At 36.6% G+C, this 20,718-nt stretch overlaps 1 protein-coding gene across 5 annotated transcripts; it reads left to right on the top strand.

Annotated features, from left to right (window-relative positions):
- Nucleotides 1-564: 564 nt before the first annotated feature.
- lpin1b (lipin 1b) lies at nucleotides 565-20,616 on the top strand (the record flags this gene model as incomplete). 5 transcript variants are annotated; one of them, XM_079888483.1, is made up of 21 exons in its annotated part: nucleotides 4,200-4,385; nucleotides 4,879-5,036; nucleotides 6,320-6,520; nucleotides 6,625-6,720; nucleotides 7,373-7,587; nucleotides 7,700-7,786; nucleotides 8,549-8,663; nucleotides 8,796-9,054; nucleotides 9,140-9,233; nucleotides 10,782-10,942; nucleotides 11,152-11,245; nucleotides 11,320-11,389; nucleotides 12,440-12,532; nucleotides 12,643-12,698; nucleotides 12,774-12,912; nucleotides 13,858-14,006; nucleotides 14,085-14,171; nucleotides 14,251-14,403; nucleotides 16,987-17,101; nucleotides 17,287-17,390; nucleotides 18,763-20,616. In XM_079888483.1, the coding sequence occupies exons 3-21, from the start codon at nucleotides 6,329-6,331 to the stop codon at nucleotides 18,926-18,928; spliced, it is 2,445 nt and encodes an 814-aa protein (XP_079744609.1). In that variant the 5' UTR covers nucleotides 4,200-4,385; nucleotides 4,879-5,036; nucleotides 6,320-6,328. The 5 variants fall into 5 exon arrangements, with proteins under 5 accessions (XP_079744610.1, XP_079744608.1, XP_079744611.1 ...); XM_079888484.1 differs by lacking the exons at nucleotides 4,200-4,385; nucleotides 4,879-5,036 and adding an exon at nucleotides 565-570; XM_079888482.1 differs by lacking the exons at nucleotides 4,200-4,385; nucleotides 4,879-5,036 and adding an exon at nucleotides 2,885-3,226.
- Between the last annotated feature and the right edge of the window lie 102 nt (nucleotides 20,617-20,718).

Below are 20,718 nucleotides of genomic sequence, written 5' to 3' on the forward strand. Positions count from 1 at the left end.
ATTTTGTCTTTATCTGCTGCCAAGAACATTTGGAGTTAGGGTTGCATCTAAAAATCAATGAATATTAATTTTTCTTAGTAGGCTTACCGGTACATGCACATTTTTATATATTATAAAAATAGGCTATAGGCTATATTACACGTATAGGCTACACATACATACATAATTTTACATAAATATAGAACGTATTTGTTTAACTTACACATTAACAACAAGCAATCTTTCTCCAACAGTCTTCTCTTGCTTTGGCCGCAGAAACCGTATTGTTTCGAGCTTGAAATACATATTTAAATTCATCGTAATTATGAATGATTATCTCTTGCTCCTCCGCGGAAAAATCGCGACCCGCGATTGGTTGTTCAGTGTCGACGTCACTCTTTTATGTGCACGCGCGCGTGGAGTAATCATAGCTTGAGGATCAAAGCCTGAGTTGACAGAGAAAGTTGATGAGCTGCATCATGGTACCAATAAAGCCTGATTGCATCGGTTTGGTTTTGTCAACTCAAAACTTATCCTGTAACCCCGAGTTTGTTCAGCTACCTTCATGGTACAGGCCCCAGCTGGTCCTGGGTAACCTGCTGGCTTTGTTTTGTTTTGTTTTGTGTGCATGTGCGTGTGTGTGTGTGTGTGTTTGGCAGTGTGTCTATAGCACCAGCTCAATATGGACACACCTAATAGTAAAGTCATCAGAACTGAAACAACACAAACAATTAAAAATTAAAATATTATTAATTTCCAAAATATTATTAATTTCCATGATTTTTTATTATTTATTGTATTTTTTTCAGGCATGGAAATGTAAAAAAAAATCAGTTATTTCCAGGGGGAATTTATAAAGTAAATAAATAAATGTCACTCTCAGGATCATATACAGCTTCTTCAGAAGTCGCCACACTTTGAGCGTATGTTGCACATGCATGCTGAACACTTGATGTTTTTCCTCCAATCTCTACTCCAACATGCATTAAAAAAAAAAGGTTTGTCAAAACAATACAGATTGTTTCAAAGCAGCTTCATAGTATAAGGAAAATAATTCAATGATGCAAAAAGAGTTCATTTGCAGCTCTAAAAGAAAACAGTGTCATTGTTCAGCTGAAGTCAATTCAGTGATGGCTATTATTGTGATTATATTTGTGTAAATAAATAAATTAAGCATAGGATTAGGAACAAAATTTATATTAACATCAGGTGTGTCCAAACTATTCACTGGCATATTAATGATCTGACATACTGTATATATAAAAAAGCTATAGTTGGTGTTGGCATTTTGGGCAATGAGAATCAGAGTGAGCAGAATTGATTAATGTCTCTAGAAAGTGATCAATAGTTTAGAGGTTTGATTGAATTCAAAAATGACCTGATTACAAGAATGATATAAGCCATAACTGCTGTTGTTGATGCATTTACAAAATTGTCATTTTTCCTATTCTGCCTATAGTCACGTAAAGCATGTTGCAGGTTGTTGCCGCTATATACACTTCAAGGTGTTTTAAATAAACGTGAGTTTTTGATAATTCTAAAGGCATTTTTACACAATTTTGGTAATATAAAAGATGAAAACCAGCTGAGACCCACTGAATAAGCAAAGTAACAAAGTAGACAAAGTGAAAAGACGCATACGTAAACAAAGCCAAAACTCAACTCAACTGGGCTGTTTTACCCATCAGACTGTGGTTAGTAGAGCAATAACACGTGAGCGTGACTCAAAACCAATCTCGTTTCCTTTTTTCTCTGTCTGTCTGCTGTTCCCATGATCACAGCACTGAACGAGTCTGTTACATGCATATCTACTAATGTGGTCTGTCTGATGCACAGAAATTGTTGCAGACTCTTTTTTATGGTTAGTCTTTCCACTCATAACTACAACTATATCTCTATATCTATTGGTGTAACGTCTCAGGGTGGAAGAAGATGAAGTTCCAGGCAAAGATCCAAAATACTCAATATTTATTTAAACTGACGAATACTCGAAACAGTGTGCGTGCACAGACAGAGTGCTAACACAAACATTGACCGACAACTGAATAGTGAACAGGGAGACAGACAGATGAACACAAGACAGGTGATGCAAATGATGATGACGATGAACAGGTGGGTAATTGAGGGAGTGAGTTCAGGTGTGGAAACAAAGAGGATTCTGGGAACTGTAGTGATGACAAGACGATGACAGACGGTGAATGTGACAATTGGCTGTATAATGTTTAGAAAAAGTCTGGCCTTGTAACATATATTATGCACTTGTATTTGTTAAGACAACAAAATATCTGTCACCTGTTAATCTCACATTTCTAGCCTGTTTGACTGACTCCCATTTATTTATTTTTTGCAGAAATGTATTTACTGGAAAAGGAAGAGCTCAAAAGCCTTCAAGCTCCAAATATTTGACATGTACAGATAGTTAGATAGTTTATGAATGTATAATTTGCCTATAGCAAAATACAAAGACAAAGGCCTATTATGTTTTCATAAAACCTAGCTACAAATGTCTTTACATTTAGGCTACATAAAATACATAGTTAACAAGCCCTACCCAATTTCCTTTAAAACCCCTTTTCATTATTGTAGAAAGTACAAATTTTATTACTATTTTAGTTTATGTTAGTTTATTTAACTTGCATTTATGTCAATATTTCGACATGCAAAGTGCTAAAAACAGCAGACATCGAATGTCAGTGAAAGCTGCTCACTGATTGGACAAGAGGATCACCTTACAGCAGCTACTCAGAGAAAAGAGAGCGGCGCGCTGATTGGTCAATGTCATCACCTCACAGCAACCACTATGCGTCATGAATGCTGAGCGCTGATTGGTCAGAAGGATCACCTCACAGCTGTCACTCAAAGCGGTACCTGCAAGAGCCCAAAATAAAACAAACTATCCGCGCCCGCCCACAACTTATCGGCTCTCTTTCAGTTTCTTCTAACAGCCGGATAATTCAAAATATTCCTTTACTAAATGCGGTCTATTGTCATGTGAAACGTGGGAGGCGACGTCCGAGCGTGAATGAATATGAAATTAACCTGACGAGAAGAACTTTTCACCGATTGGTTGATCGGCGTCTTTTCTCAGCAGGGTTTTTTTTTTTCAGCCTATGTGACGTCACTCACATCGATCCGCTATAACACATGAAATATGAAAATGACAGAGAGAATATGAACGCATGAATGTTACCGTGTTTGTCCTTCACTCTTCTGTAAACACGATGAGCTGAACGGAGCTTTACTCGAGGTGAGAGAGACATTATACATACTGTCATCTAATTCATTCTGTTTATGTGTGTAATATGTCACCCTGCATCAAGTTATTGATGTTTTGGGATGTTTTATGAAACTGAAATTGTAATGTTGACATTCTCAAGTGATATCTGTAAACATTGTTTTCGGATTCACTCTGATTACATAACTGATATTATGACAGACAGCTGTTGATGAGTCATTATTTTCCTTTACACTTAAATTCAGAGCTGATATTTTATCACATTTATTCCTGTACTGATGGCTCATATCTGCTACAAGATATGATAGCAAGCTACAATATAATTTAATAACATTTAAAGAAATTATTCTATAATATATATATGTATTAAATAATAAACAAGTAGCCTATAAATAAATAATAAAATAATTTTATATTATAATTATAAACTAGTGTTATAATATTACTATAATGCTTGATGCTGTGTTTTTGTTATCTTCTTGTATAGTGACCTTGAGCTTGGGAAAGGCGTTTTATAGATAAAACGTATTATTATTATTAAAATACAGAGGTGTAAAGTCCAGGCCAGGGGTCAGAAAGTAAAAGTCCTGTCATATGTTTATTCCACCCATGAATGTATTCATCTCCTGACTGAAACACTGTGCTAATTAGCAAATCCAGGTGATTGGAACAAAATACTCGGAGGACTTTTACTTTCTGAACCTGGACTTTACACTGTTAAAATATAATTCAGTAATATGAAATTATTGAATATAAATAACTGTTCTGTCTCTCTCTCTCTCTCTCTCTCTCTCTCTCTCTCTCTCTCTCTCTCTCTCTCTCTCTCTCTCTGTCTCTGTCCTCTGAGTCTGACCTTTTCGCATGTGAAGGATCATTTCGAGTAATGTGGCGAATTCTCAGCCTAGGGCTCAAATGGTTCACTTCTGGATTGACTCCTCTTAGAGCTTCAGTGAGAAACTGATGGCTCTTCTCTGTATATTTCCAGAATAATCTGTTCTTTTAACTCAGCGGGCATGTCTGGGGCTGACATTATTCACTTATGGAGGAATATGAAACCAGGAGAAGTACAGCAGCGATAATCACACTGAGACTGTGTGTCTACGTACCGAACATATTCTGACATCTGATCCTCCTGTGGCGTTTGACAGACATATGTTCATTATTAGTGTCTGTAAGTGTGTATGTTTGTTATGATCAGATCATTGACCTTTGTGATCAACTGAGGACTAAACATTTCATATCGTCCAGAGAGTCTTTGATAAAAGCATCATGTGTGTTTGATCGAGTACGGAAGTAACTGGTGACAGAATTCCTGCTTGTACAGTGATAAACTCACAAGAGCTTCACCAGAGATTCTGAAAGAAAATCAATAACTGCTAGTGAGGGTATCAGATTGACCAGAATGGAAAAACAACTGGATAGCAATTCCAAAAAAAGACGTGTTTGTGTCAAAAGTCACTTTGTTTGACTGACAAATCGACGGGATGTACAGAGAAATTAAAATCATGATTCAGAATTTGACGTCATTCATTAGGATAATTCAATTAAATGTACATTTATTTGTATAGAGAAAGGAAAAACAAACGGAAAATAGCGTTGCTGTTGCTGTTGCTATGAGATGCATTATCTGTATGTTTGGCTAAAAATATGTGTCTTTAATCTAGATTTAAACTGGGAGAGTGAGTCTGAGCCCCGAACATTATCAGGAAGTGATTGGTACTACCAAAAGACCAGAGTTTTGTGATCTTGAAGAGAGTGATGGATTGTAAGGCGATAGAGATCGGTTAAATACACAGGAGCTAACCCGTTCAGGACCTTATAGGTCAGTAGCAAGACTTTATAATTGATACAGAACTTAATGGGTAATCAGTGTAGAGATGATAAAATTGGGGTTATATGATCACAATTTTCTTGACCTGGTAAGAACTCTAGCAACTGCATTTTGGACTAATTGTAGATTGTTCATTGAGGATGCAGGACAGCCAGCTAGTAATGCATTACAGTAATCTAGTCTAGAGGTCATGAATTCATGAGCTTTTCTGCATCAGAAATGGTGGAACTAATTCTATATTTTCTAATAATATTACCAAGGGGCTGCATGTATATTGAAAATAGCAGAGGGCCTAAAACAGACCCTTGAGGTACTCCATCATTTTTTATAACTGACGTTAACGTAGATGGGGCCTGAATCTTGACTGAAAATTTTTCATAGATATAAGGAAGGAGCACAATTGAGCAGACACACATTTTTCTAGAATTCAGAAAAGTGTAAATGCATTGGCAAAACATGCAAAAAAACACCTTTTACAAACCAATTCCAAATGTTTTATTTTAGGTGCAATCTAATAAATGCAATTAACAAATTATCTAATACCATTAAATATAAAGTGTATTTATAATATGTATTATTTGATTAAATTAGGGCTTGTTTTGTTTGTTTTATATATAGGGTTTAGTTATTCAGACCAATAAGAGACTATTAACTACAATTCTTCCTTTTTATTATACAAATGTGTCATTACATGTCTACAAATGTATAAAATTGATTCAAGATCAGGTAAAAATAATATAGACTAGGGCTGGGCAACTCTGGCCCTCCGGATCCACTGTCCTTTAGCAAACACACCCGAACAAGCTAATTAAGGTCTTCACTATTACTCGAAAGCCACAGGCAGGTGAGATTCACCATGGTTGAAACTCTGCAGGAAAGTGGATTTCGAGGGCCAGAGTTGCCCAGCCTTGATATAGACTTGAACCCTATAGTTAATGGGTTCAAAGAGATCATTGACATTTCGAAAACATCTCAAATGACGTAATGAAGCCTCATTTACTGAAATCGCATCACTTTGGCAGTTTGACAGGCGCTCTGAATCACTGGTTCAGAAAAAGATGATTCGCAAAGGTTTCAAAGCTTCACAAAGCAGTGTTTCGAAAACGCCCTTGTGCCTTTAGAGCATTGCTATGTGATTGATAGGATGTTTTGGGTGGTTGCATACTGGTTCATGGCAAAAACGTCCACATCAAATGTCTATGACACTCTGTCCTCTTTAATGTAATTCTGAGAGTACTTTAACATTTGACATTTCTCCTCCTTTCTCCATGTAGACTCAGACCATGAATTACGTGGGTCAGTTGGCAGGCCATGTGTTCGTGCAGGTGAAGGAACTCTACAGGGGTCTGAATCCCGCCACGTTATCCGGCTGCATCGATGTCATCGTTGTCCGACAGCCGGATGGAGCTCTGATCTGCTCTCCATTTCACGTGCGCTTTGGAAAGATGGGTGTCCTGAGATCACGAGAGAAAGTGGTGAGTGGTACCAGGATACACTTGAGATAACAATATGTTGTCTGACCTCCCTATGATATCTGGTTGGTCCATAATGGCTGATCTTCTCTCTTTCTGTCAATCAGGTGGACATTGAGATCAATGGGGAACCTGTGACTTTGCACATGAAGTTAGGCGAGAATGGAGAAGCGTTTTTTGTCAAGGAGACGAAAGACAATCAGGTGCAGAACAAAAGAGAAACATGCAAACACTCACCTTTTGCTCATTCACTTCTATTCATAGTGTGTACCGGAGACCAGAAAATGCAAGCTCAAGTTTGGTGACCTCTGACCTGTGAATTCACATAGAAGTGATTGTAGAATAGAAAAGGAACACTTTTAGAATTTAGAATACTTTAGAAGGAACATTCTAAAAAGTAACAGAACAGTTCTAGAACAGTACAGTGATTTTAGAACGAAGCATTATTGTAGAATAGAAGAGCATTTTGGAACAGAATAGTATTGTGGAACAGATTAGTGTTCTGAATGGGATCATATCGAAAGAAATACAGGAAGTAAATATAGGAAGTGTGGTAAGACCACTGTAAATGTGACGCTTGTTTTTGAGAATCAGAATTTGTGGTTCTGAGATCAGCTGAGGGAACATCCTGTTTTTTTTTTCCCACAGTCTTATCATCAGCATTTCATCTCTATTCTTCTCATCTAATACTTCTCTGCACACTTTACATTTACAGTTAGCAATATTATGTGACCTCTTTCAGAGCCAAAACAAATGTATTATTGTTGTCTGTTGATTGCTCCCAGCTGAGTTTACAGTACCACGCTTGTTTGATCAGATCTCAGATTAACTTTCTTTTCTGATGATTCCCTACAGGAAGTGATTCCTTCTTACCTGGCCACATCTCCCATCCCGTCCGACGGGGGTTTTCTGATGGGCTCCTGCACTGAGAATGGAATGATGAAGAAGAGGAGGAAGAGGAGAAGGAAGTGCAGGTTGGAGGATGTGAGGAAGGAGGAGAGTGTGGAGTTCTCAGAGGAGGAACTGTTCAACATCGACATCAGTGATAGCGAGCAGCCCGGTCAGAACAGGTCGGCTGATCTTTTAAGCCTTTTTAGACCGGATACATAAATCTCAAAATGAAGTAGTAACTATTTTATGAACACCAACACCGGTATCTTATGTATGTTTCTATGTGTGTAGAGACCTGCCGAATGGAGGTTCATCCACTGGAAACAAGCAAAACACAACTTATGCTCACTCAGATGGAGAGTGGACTCCTGTTCACAGGTAGAGCCCAAACACACACACACACACACACACACACTAAAATTGAGTTTTAAATCCCTCAAGTTAATTTAGGCATCACAACATTATAATGTACTATATGAAAAATGTGAGTTTTGTTCAAGATTACATTTAACAGTGAAATTATTAGTGCTTAAAATATATATTTATAATATTGGCAGATTAAAAATAAATAAAAAAATTGATTAAATTCAAAAACAGATCTTTCGGGCATCATATATAAAAAATATATGCACTATAAATATTCAAATGATTTTTATTTTTAAAGAAATAATTTTTTTTTTTTAGAAAGGATGCATTAAATTGATTAAAAGTGTCTGTTTAGACATTTATAATAGTTAATAATAATATAATAATTAAAAAAAGATTTCTATTCAAAATAAATGCTTTTGAACTTTCTATTCATCAAAGAATCCTGAAAAAAATGTATAACTGTTTCCACACAAAATTACGCAGCACAACTGTTTTCAACATTAATAATAATCGCAAATGTTTCTTGAGCAGCAAATCGGCATATTAGATGCTAATATAAAGGTATAAATATAAAGGAAGAGCCCGAACACACAGACTCGCTCACACACCCTTATTCACAATTATAAAAAATATTGCAAAATAACACTCTGTCAGTGTTCTCTTTTTTAATCTTTATTTGCATAGTATTGATGAGTTTTGCATATACGTAAAATGTATGTAAAACTCTAGTTTGTGCAGTAAAGGAATATATTTTTTTCTTTTTCTCTCCAGTCCTAATGTGTCTCGTCCCTGCACCCCTAAGAGTGACTCTGAACTGCTTTGTAAAGGTCAGCAGGAGGATTCGGACATGTTGTGGTCCTGGGGGGAGTTACCACAAGCTGCCAAGGTCAGAATTATCCTAAAATCCAACTCACTGACACATTAACCCAACTAACAGCAACTATAACGTCAATGTGATTCGAAAGACCCCCTCATTTATTAAACTCATACTTACCTCATAATAAAAATGTATTTACAGCCATCGTTTCTGTCTGCGAAACCAAACGTCCTGCCTGCACTGTCAATCCCAGTCTCTGACAACACACATTTCAGAGTCATCCCTGAAACTGCCGTCCATCATCATGACAGCAACAGGACATTACATGCTGATGGCCAATCAAACAGAGCGAAAGAGTTTGAAAAGCGGGATGTGACACCAGCAGCTTGTGTTTCGTCTGAGGTTGTGGAGGGAGGAGCAAATACTGGACCCCGCCCACAAAATAAGACTAAAAGAAAAGGTTATTTACTGCATAATTTTGGGGTTAAAAATTCAGTTTTTGTGTGTATTACCTAATTTATGGTGTTTTGTGTGTACTCATGCAGATAAGAAAAGTCGCCATCTGGGTTCTGATGGCGTGTATTTGGATGATATAAAGGATTTGGAGCCGGAGGTGGCGGCACTTTACTTCCCTAAAAGGTGCGTCATCCTAATTTCACCTCTCTATAAGGCTTTATTAACCCTGTAAAGCCTGACATATGAAATAATAGTTAGAAAAATGTATTTTTTAAATGGAACAGTATGGAACCTTTAGACAAAATATAAAAAAAAGTTAGTTTTTTGTATCATATTTTTGTATTTTGTATCAAAAATTTAAGTTCTGAGTATCATATTTGATGCTTTTATAGCTCACATAGTATGATGTAATTAGAATATGGAGCTCATGCTCAAGGAGGAACATTTTATTCAGAGGCCCAATCTGAGAAAAAACTTGGTGCATATTTTTATGGCCAAAAAGTAAGATGAAATTTGGATAGCTTGTAAAGTAATTCAATGAGATCTTTATAACGGTATAGAGTTGCATATACAGGTGCTGGTCATAAAATTAGAATATCATCAAAAAGTTGATTTATTTCAAGAATTCAACTTAACAGGTGAAACTAATATATTATATAGACTCATTACATGCAAAGTGAGATATTTCCTTTATTTGTTATAATTTTGATGATTATGGCTTACAGCTTATGAAACCCATGAAATCAAAATCCCAGAAAATTAGAATATTACATGAAATCACACAGTAATTACACAGTGATACCATGGTCATTGAAGCAGGTTTTGGTTCTTTTGGCAGTGTGGGCAGGTGCAAATCCTGCTGGAAAATGAAGGAAGCATGAAGTGCTCTGGAAATGTCCTGGTAGATGGCTGCGTTGACTCTGGATTTAATAAAGCACAGTGGACCAAAGTCCTCTTTTCTGATGAGAGCAAATGTTGCATCTCATTTGGAAACCAAGGTCCCAGAGTCTGGAGGAAGAATGGAGAGGCACACAATCCAAGATGCTTGAAGTCCAGTGTGAAGTTTCCACAGTCCGTGTTGGTTTGGGGAGCCATGTCATCGGCTGGTGTTGGTCCACTGTGCTGTCCACTCAACGCAGCCGTCTACCAGGACATTTTCAGAGCACTTCACGCTTCCTTCATTCTCCAGCAGGATTTGCACCGGCCCACACTGCCAAAAGAACCAAAACCTGGTTCAATGACCATGGTATCACTGTGTAATTACTGTGTGATTTCATGTAATATTCTAATTTTCTGGGATTTTGATTTCATGGGTTTCATAAGCTGTAAGCAATAATCATCAAAATTATAACAAATAAAGGCTTGAAATATCTCACTTTGCATGTAATGAGTCTATATAATGTATTAGTTTCACCTGTTAAGTTGAATTCTTGAAATAAATCAACTTTTTGATGATATTCTAATTTTATGACCAGCACCTGTAAATATCAGCTGTTACTCTAAATCTCCTAATTATGTCTTAGTAAGATGATATTTATATGCTTAGTTTTATGATCAAAGTTCTGTTTTTATTGTAGGTGGACAAAACATAATGCAATGCAACACAATGATGATTGAGAGAGTGATAGAATATGATAGAGCCAGCTTTATCAAATACCTGTATGCTAGAATGACCAAGACTGCTTATATCAACAATGAAACATTGTATTGCTTGTTTTTGTGTTTTCTCAGTGGTTCAGAGCGTTTGGGTGAGAATGGTGTCCGCAGCGTGACCGTGTCTCCTCAGTCTATGTGCAGCTCAGGAGCAGACAGCGGAGTGGACAGTTACGACCTTCCCACTATGGCCATCTCTCTCTGTGGAGGCCTCACAGAAAACAGAGAGATCACTAAAGGTGCACAGACTCGCTCACAAACAGCACTGCACATTACTTATGTACAACAGGAGTCAGGACTACTTGCTTGAAATGCATTCATTAAGCGTTCAGGACTGCATTTGCGTACGTGCGTAGAGTATCTGTCTGGCCTTAATCTTACATTCACTCCAACTAATACATATTTATGCATTCCTATTGATTTAATGTCCTCTCTCTCTCTCATTCAGAGCATTTCCAGCAGAAGTCTGTGTCTTTTCAGCAGTTTGCTGATAATCCATCCATCATTGATGACCCTAATCTGGTGGTGAAGATCGGCTCTAAGTGAGGTTCACATTACTGTAATCGATTCTCATCTCATTTGTCTTGGACTGAAATAACAGCTGCTATTTTTGCAGGTATTATAACTGGAGCACTGCGGCTCCTATTATGCTGGCTATGCAAGCCTTCCAGAAACCATTGCCTAAGGTACACACACACACACACACACACACACACACACACACACACACACACACACTATAGAGTCTCTCTTTCTCCAGTAACATTAGGAAGTCTGATTCATTTTAGCAAATCAATTAATTCAGATGTTTTATTTCAGTGAACTTGTTCAAACAATTGATTCGCTGATTAATTTGACTCACCCAATAGTTCTCCCAGAAGTCCCTGTCCCGCATTTTATGACGGTTTTTGTATTGAAATAAATATTTAGTTAATACTGGTATCACTTATATAACTTATTTAATCACATCTAAAATTATGGACGATACAGATAAACTGATTATTTTAACGCAATAAGTTAAAAAATGAAAATGGATATTCATTCTTTTTTTTTTTTTTAAGTACATTTAAAAGCCATGGCATGATTCTTTAAATTATTTTGATATGTTCCAAGTATTAAAAATATGGGAAATGAGCATGCACTATTAAATATCTAATACTGTCCGATAACGTACATAAAAATAAAATAAAAGATAGAAATATTAAGCAGCACGAGTTTTCAACGTTGATAATAATAAGAAATGTTTCTTGAGCAGCAAATCAGCAAATTAGAATGATTTCTGAAGGATCATGTGATGTTTTTACAGTATTTTTGATCAAATAAATGCAGCATTGGTGAGCATAAGAGACTTCTTTCAAAAACATTAAAAAATCTTACCAATGATGCTTGTAGTTTGACAATCACATATGTAAGATGACTTGCAATGAGTTTTAAAGTTTCAAAGTTTTACCATCTGTTCTCTTGTCCTGTGTATCACCTCCCTGTGTGTGTGTGTGTGTGTGTGTGTGTGTGGTTTAGTTTGCAGGGCTCAGTCATGTGTGTTCTGGGCTGGAGTTTGTTTTCTGTCACCTGCTTAATTTCTTTAGTTCCTCAGTTCGTTGCACTAGTTCTTAATCATTCATCTTCCCTGCATGAGAGTCCAGCATGTGTTTGAGTCTTTGTGCCTTCAGTTTCTGAGGGTTTATTTTGAGTTTTTCAGTTGTTTAGCATTACGCTTGTGTGCATGTCCCTCACAGGCCACCGTAGAGAGACTCATGAAGGAGAAGATGCCCAGAAACCGAGGAAGATGGTGGTTTTCATGGCGAGGAAGAACAAACAGTGCCAAACCGGTACTCAGTCAAATTTGTACACATATCATCACCACGGGCTTTGTTTCAAATGATGCACTGGATGTTGACTTCCAGTTTTGTGACTTTTGCTCATGTCTTTGTGTTTGCAGGATTCAGTCTCAAGCGGTTCAGCCACTGCTGCAGGAGACGAGACCATCAAGAACAGGTTCAGATCTGATGGATCTGAAATGATATTGCAGTCTGCAATTATTCATACGTTTAACCAAGTGTTTGTTGACAGACGGAAAGACGAGTCCTCTTCCAGCGATGAAGATCACTTATCTGCCAAACAAACCCCTGTACCTGTTCACACAGACTCCGCCCCTGCTGGAGGAGGCGTGTCCTATCAGAAAACTCTCCGCCTTTCTTCAGAACAACTCGTAAGATTATTGAATTTAATTAAAGGGATAGTTCACCAAAAAAAGAAAAATCTCTCATAATTTACTCTCAAACTCATGCGAGTTAAATTATGTATACGACTGACTTTATTCGGATATACACAAACAAATATTTTAAGGAAAATAATCAGTCTCTGTGAGTCCATAATAATACAAGTGAATGGGTGCTGCTCAGATGATGCTTGAAAAACCACACACAGTGATTGTGAGGGGTAATCCATCACTTTTTAATATTGTCTATTGTCATACGATCACGAGGGGTGCGTTGTGATCCGTGACATAAGTGCGTTGTGAAGTTTGCAAGAGAAGAAACGTGATTTATAGTTAAACAAGTTAAAAATATAAGTATTTTTCTTACACACACCTATCATTTCATCCACTGGGGTCGTATGGATTACTGTCATGATTGCTGTGTGTGGTTTTTCAAGCGTCTACCGAACAGCACCCCTTCACTAGCATTATACTGATTATTTTCCTAAAAATTGGAAGAAAGAAAGTCGTATACATCGGGGATGGCATGAGTTAAATGATGAGATCATTTTTATTTTTAGGTGAACTATCCCTTTAAGAAACAAACTAACATTATATGTGGACTTCAGGTGAAAGAAATAATCATATGATTATTTATTTTATAATTTAATAAGATTTTTACAAGCTCAAAATGAGTGTTTAGAATGAATGAATTATCTTTTGGTAAATGTTACTACTAAAAAATGATTAAACATGAGTCCAAAACAGTAATAAACTGCAGTATTTTGCTATAAAACAGAAGACTTTGAATCAGTGAATCATTCGAATGAACCAATTCAGTAGAATGAATCAGACTTTTCAAAACTACATACGAGAAAAGGGCAGTTTAGAAGATGGTGAATTGCACACACTCACACCCCAACACTGATGGTGACAGAGTGTGTGTGTCTGCTGTAGGTCAGTCTGCAGCTAAAGGACGGTCTTAATGACGTGGTGTTCAGCGTGACGACCCAGTATCAGGGCACATGCCGCTGTGAGGGAACCATCTATCTGTGGAACTGGGATGATAAAATCATCATCTCAGACATCGATGGCACAATCACCAGGTGCATAATCATGAACATAATCGGAATCTTACACAATAATACATCAAATCGCTGTACGTTAATGTTCTTCTTTCATAGGTCAGATAAGTTGGGGCATATTTTGCCCACACTGGGTAAAGACTGGACCCATCAGGGCATCGCACGTCTGTATCATAACGTCAGCCAGTAAGAGACCACAACTGTTTCTCTGATTCTCGGTTATATCATCAGGATGAAGATTGAAATACTTGTGTATGTTTTACAGGAATGGTTATAAGTTTCTGTATTGCTCAGCGAGGGCGATCGGTATGGCTAACATGACACGGGGTTACCTGCACTGGGTCAACGAGAGAGGAACCATGTTACCACAGGGACCCGTTTTACTGAGTCCCAGCAGCCTGTTTTCAGCACTGCACAGGTAATTACACACACACTGCTTCATCACTATATATCTGAAGACATCTCATTGACTTCTTTTGCTTTTACATTAAGCTTATTCCATCTTCATGTATTCAATTAAAAATAAAACACTTAAAGGGGTCCTATAATGCCCTTTTCACACGATATGTCTTTGATGGCCCCAGAGTGTGTATGTGAAGATTTAGCTCAAAATACCCCACAGATATTTTTATATAGCCAGTTAAAATTGTCTCTTTTTGAGGGTGAGCAAAAATGCACCGTTTTGTGTCTGTTCCTTTAAATGCAAATGAGCTGCTGCTCCCGGCACAGGGGGCGGAGCTACAAGAGCTTGTGTCATTTTACCTCACACAGACATGCACTGAACATTTCAAAAACATTTAGCCTTTTATGTTCAAACTGGAGTCAGATGATGTCACCAGAGTCAATGATGGAGAGACTCAAGAAGAAGTGACAACATGTAGAAGCAACAGGACATTTCTGAATGGTTAGTTGATGAATTTATGTAGCTGATGTGTAGTTATCTTCTAGTCATTGATTAGCATATTTTGTCTTAATAATCTATAAATCGTGTTCCTGGGGGCGGGTTTATGTAAATTCTAGGGTTGGTGATGTCACTAACCTGGGAGGAGTGTCGTGTAGTTCCTACCAGCCGTTTGTTGTAGTCCTTAAATAGCAAATTTCTTTAAAAGCAAATATCTCCCTTTGCTTTGAACTTTGAGCGTTGTAACTTTGCAGATGTTGTTTATGCTCAAACAGCAACATTAACTAAACACTAACTAAAGTTACAAAAGTGACATAATCAACCACCGCTTTAAAACTAAAATTGTTTATTTACAGGGTTCCCGCGGTTGCTTAGAAGTCTTAAATTCAGTTTGATCAAATTTAAGGTCATAAACAGTCTTAAATATCTTAAATGGTATAAAAAAATGTCTTAAATATCATTTTTAAATTTTGGGGATAGAAAAACAGGAATCACGATATGGCCTGATATGATTATTAAACTTCAAAAGGCAATGATTTAATTAAATAAATGGGAGCGCAGCACGTTCAAAGTCACTGTCACATGACACTGTTCTGTGTCTGTTCTATTATACACTGTTCTATAATATGTTGTAGATGTTTGTAAGAGTGCATATTTCGGCTGCGTCTGAACTTTGGTAGCTGACTTGTTGCCTCGCTGCCTTATCAGGCAAAGACTTTGTAGGCAGCATTTATGCACGGAGTGACCTCACGATAATAACTTCTGAGGCAGAGTAACGGTTTAATGATCTACAGCAAAATAGAGAGAGCTTTAGTGAAAACTAAGCACTTATTTAATTACTACAATAGTAAAACGTTGGTCAAAAACGTACATTTACACACAAACTGACCAACAACCGCAACTTTCAGACGCCATCTTTATTTTTCATCTTAACTGTCACAGAATGGAACGCACAGGATTGTGGGATATCAAAGGCAGCGAGGGATACATCTATGCTGCCTTCAAAAATCGATGTTATGAAGGTATCTCAGGAGACAGGAAGTGACACTTACATTGGATTCGGACGTGCTTTGGATTTGAAGGCAGCATTTTTATCTTTCGGACGCAGCCAGCGTCTCCCTCATCTTTTTGAATGAGCAGCTGGAAGTAGTAAAGCATATACATTTCAAAATAAGGGTCCCAGTGTATTTTGGGCATATTTATAACCAAAAGTAACAAAAGTATTTTTTTTCCTGGATATTATCAGTATTTTGTTTACACAATACACCGCATCTTGCATTTAACACATTCAACATATAAATTTGACATGATTTACAAAAATTATATTGGCACAATAATCTTTTTTTAATGCCTTTCTATAAACGCATTATAATTATATCAGCAAAATTCAACATCAATCATTTATATGTATGGATATAATTGTACATAAACTAGTTTCAATGCATGTATAAATTGAAGAAGCTTGTACAGTAGTTATCCAGTGTTATTTTAGTTTTTATTTTAGTTTTATTACAATTTTATTTTTAATTAGCTTTTTTTTTTTCATGTTCGTTTTAGTTTAATTTTTAGTCATTTTGTTATGTCCTGTGGTCATTTGATTCGTTTTTGTTTTTTTATTTTATTTTTTAAAAATATTGCTATTTAACTATAATTTATTTTTATTTCAGTTTTAGTTTTAGTTAGTTTTATTTTTTATTAATTTCCAGTTCATAATGTTTGTGTTTCAACTTAAACTTATTTTAGTTTATTGCCAAGGAAAAATTTCTAATTTTCATTTTTCAAATAAAATGTATATTATATTTTATTTCAGCTTTATGTCAATTAACCGAATTTTTTTTTTAATAGTTTTAATTTTAGTTAATGATAAACCTCAGCCTGTTTAATTAAGCAAAAGAACCTGCGATACATGATTTACTTTGAGATTGTATGGATTTGTTCTGCATGGATATACATACAGTATTGATTATATTTATGCTGGTCTGAAACCCAAACCCAAATAAAGGACCTCTGCATAACAAATTAAAGCGACACTTTAGGGTGTCTGAAATGTTCCTCTCAACAAAAACACATGCACATACACACTCTTTCTCTGCTTTTCAGGGAGGTGATCGAGAAGAGGCCGGAGAAGTTCAAGGTGGCGTGCTTGACAGATATTAAGAATCTGTTCTTCCCAAACACAGAGCCCTTCTACGCAGCGTTCGGGAACAGAGACACCGTGAGTAAACACGAGAGACGATGAGAATGCAAGAAATTAGCAATAAATTGGTTCATTGGTCATCATATCAGCCATAATAAACATAATTATTAGCTAGCTTATCAGTCAAAATGGTTTGCATACCTAATAAAGGTGATCTGTGCCATGTGTAGTTTTGTGATCTGTGTTTTGTAATGTGTCTGTAGGACGTGTTTTCCTATAAGGAGGTGGGGGTTCCCTTAAACAGAATCTTCACTGTCAATCCTAAAGGAGAACTGATCCAGGAACATGCCAAGACCAACATCTCATCGTGAGTACACACTACTGACCAGTGTTGGGGAAGCTCCTTTAAAACTGTTGTGTCAAGATACGAGCTACTCATAATAAGACAAGCTACTTTTTTGAAAAAGAAAGGGAAAAAAAGTTATCTATACTAGAAGCTACTAACAAAAAGTAGTAAACTATCTCACTGGGGAGGGAATGCTGAAATTATAGCTTTTTATCCTTAGCACAGCGGATCCCAGAGGTTTCTGTCAGCTCAACCCCTTAGACGTCAAATATTTACTTAAAGTACAGCTGAGATTTAAGTTAAGTTTCAATTTAACGACACATTTGGATATTCACGGTTCTTTGATGATGGTCACATGACATGCTGATAATGGTCACATGGCATTCAAGTAAGCATAAAATATTGAATCTTTTTTTTTTAATTTTTATGGTTTATTTAAAAAAAAAGTAAATTAAATTATTATTAGTAGTTATTAAAACAATTATATATTATAAAAAACTGTTGCAAGTTGTACTGCAAAGTAACAATTTATATTTTATAATAATAATTATACACTACAAGTTACAATACTAAAGTTTATGTCTTAAATTCTTTACTTTCAAATGCTTAAACCCTTGCGCTTACAACATTTAAAATCCTCTAGCTTTTATTTTGGCGGAATACTGGTGAAATTATGTAAAGTTACCGTAATTACGATATTTCTACTTATAAAAAGTGTTCACGTCCTCGTAGAGATCGTAATTACAACTTGTAAGCTGGGAATTTTCTGGGAACTTGTAAGCTGGGAAAAACCTCCTACTTGTACCACCTGACCCCTGCAGATTTGTTTAGGTGTTGATAGTGTTGTCATATAAACGCATAACAGCACAGAGTAAAACGTCACGTGTTGTCATCGTGAAATTACAGTAATTACGACATGACATGAACGCAGCATAAAATCCTGTCCACAAAAATTTAGGAAATGATGCAAATATAAATAAATAGAACCTAGCATACATTGCGTTGCCATAAAATAAATCAGTGAAATGTTATTTGAAGTGGGTCATTTACAGTAAATAAAGCATCCAAACAAACCAATTCACTAAAATGAATCAATGCTTGATATGAGAGAGCGCTTAAGATGAGATGTTTGATTATTACCTCAGTTTGCTGGTCTGTAAAGCTGTGCGCACAATACACTGTGACTAAAATCAACACTGTTGCACACACAACACCACATCTATTTCTGGAAAAACTACGTTGTTATGAAAACAGCTAAACTACTGATAAAGCCAGGTGTGTTAGTGCTCTCATTAGCTACTCCCTCAGTTAGCACTGCTACTGACTGTGTGTGTGTCTGTGTGATTAAATGCTTTATATGAATGAGTGTGTCAGCTGTGGTTTACCTGTGCAGGTACGTGCGTCTGGGCGAGGTGGTGGATCACGTCTTCCCGCTCCTGAGGCGCAGTAGTTCGTGTGACTTCCCCTGCAGTGACACCTTCAGCCAGTTCACCTTCTGGAGAGAACAGCTCCCTCTGGTGGACGGGCCGATAGCGAGCACTGCCAACACCACTCGCTGAACAGCGGCACGGATCTACTCACAACATCACGTGTGGACGCTCGCGTAAAACGGCACAGGAGGCAGAAATACACATACAACAGACAGGCTAATAACCAAAACTGAACATAGGCTACTGAAATCAGTGCAAACATATGAAAATCACTCGCAAAATTCATGTGTTGGTCTGGACCTCAGAAAAAAATGCACTTTCTTTCAAAAAAGTATTTTACATTAGCCTGGCAAGCCAGACCTACATCAAGATGTTAGGTCTGGCAACTCACCATAGACACGGCTCAATCCGAGGGGCGGGATAAACGGCTGTCCTTCAAATTCCCTCTGCACGCAATAGGACAGCGCTTCAACCAACCAGAGCGTTTTCCCAACAGCGGAGCTAACGTTAGTTGATAGATTCAACTTTTGCCATATCTGGCCGGCAAAACTACGAACACATCTTCCTTTTTTTAAGAATGACTTAAGTGCCGTTCTTTGCTCTTTTCTCAAAGAAAAACTCCAAGTCCTCCAGAGTCGTGGCCAAAGCCGATTCGAAAGACTGTTCTCCAGCAGCCGTCATTCTTTGTTTTCAAGTAGCAGGGAACCGTCGCAACTCTGTCGTCATTATGTTAAGCCCGCCCCGCCTACTCTATACACGATGTGATTGGCCTGACCCAATTTAGGTTTTTACAGCTCTGAAAGTCAACGGAGAGTTGCTAGACTACCCTGGCTGCAAAATACATTTTGCTGCCGCTAGGGGTGCGTCTAGATTTCTAGGCTACTTTTACATGTCATTTGTGATTTATAGTAGATTGTACTAAACTTTTTTTTAAAATGTACCTTTTCAGTTTTGCTTGTGATCACAAGCTTTGTGTTGAAAAGCATCTGTTAATATATGAATGAAACTGAATAATGTTACAATTTAACACAATTTGAAATGTCCAGGTCAAATTTCACTCCAAAATCATTATTTTGCAAAAAATAAAGTAAAAAATTATATAGATACAGTATATATAAATATATATAGCATTTTGTGACAATTAACCACCTATTTATTTACTAAGTTATTTACTAGTTAATTTTCTTTATGCAAAATATGACCCAGACGTTTCTTGGACCGTTTCTGTGAGATTGACTCTTTTATTCTCTGAGAAATTAAAAAAACAGCGAAGGAGAGAATATAGGATATGTTACAATTCTTTATTTTTGAATGGATATCATTGAACTCTTAACATGGAAGCTTTTTTGTTAATGTAGCCTACTTAGTAATATTTTATCTGTCTGATTATTGAAACGTTCTTCTGCGGTCATATCACATCTGATATTCCTGCCTTCATATGTTTTTAACCAGCACTTTATGTGTTAAATTAAGAAAGATATGCTGTTATATTTTCTTATGAATTAATAATCACAACCCTGCTTGGGTTTCTTCCATTTTATTATGGTTTCAATGAGGTTTAAAGATTTAGATAGTTAGTTTATGAGACAGACTTAGTTTAAATATATGCTATATATGTAGCATGATGCTGATGATATAACCGTTTTGTTTTTTTCCCCTTTATTGAAAATTATTTTCAGTTTTTAGTTCTAAAGAGGGAGTTTTTGGTGTTTTTTCTTCTGATTTTCTTTCAGTGAAAGAGCAGTTGTTCAGATTCTCAGGTGATTCTTCTTTGAAGGAAAATCCATCTTTTTCGATCATCAATAAAATACTGCAGGAAATATACCGTGTCATTCATCATTTAATGCCTCAGTTTATTTAATTTATCGATAAATTAATATATCTGAGGTTTGAACAGTAAATGTTTATTACCTTCCAGT

The sequence above is a fragment of the Squalius cephalus genome (assembly GCF_949319135.1).
Source record: "Squalius cephalus genome assembly, chromosome: 12".
Classification (NCBI taxonomy): domain Eukaryota; kingdom Metazoa; phylum Chordata; class Actinopteri; order Cypriniformes; family Leuciscidae; genus Squalius; species Squalius cephalus.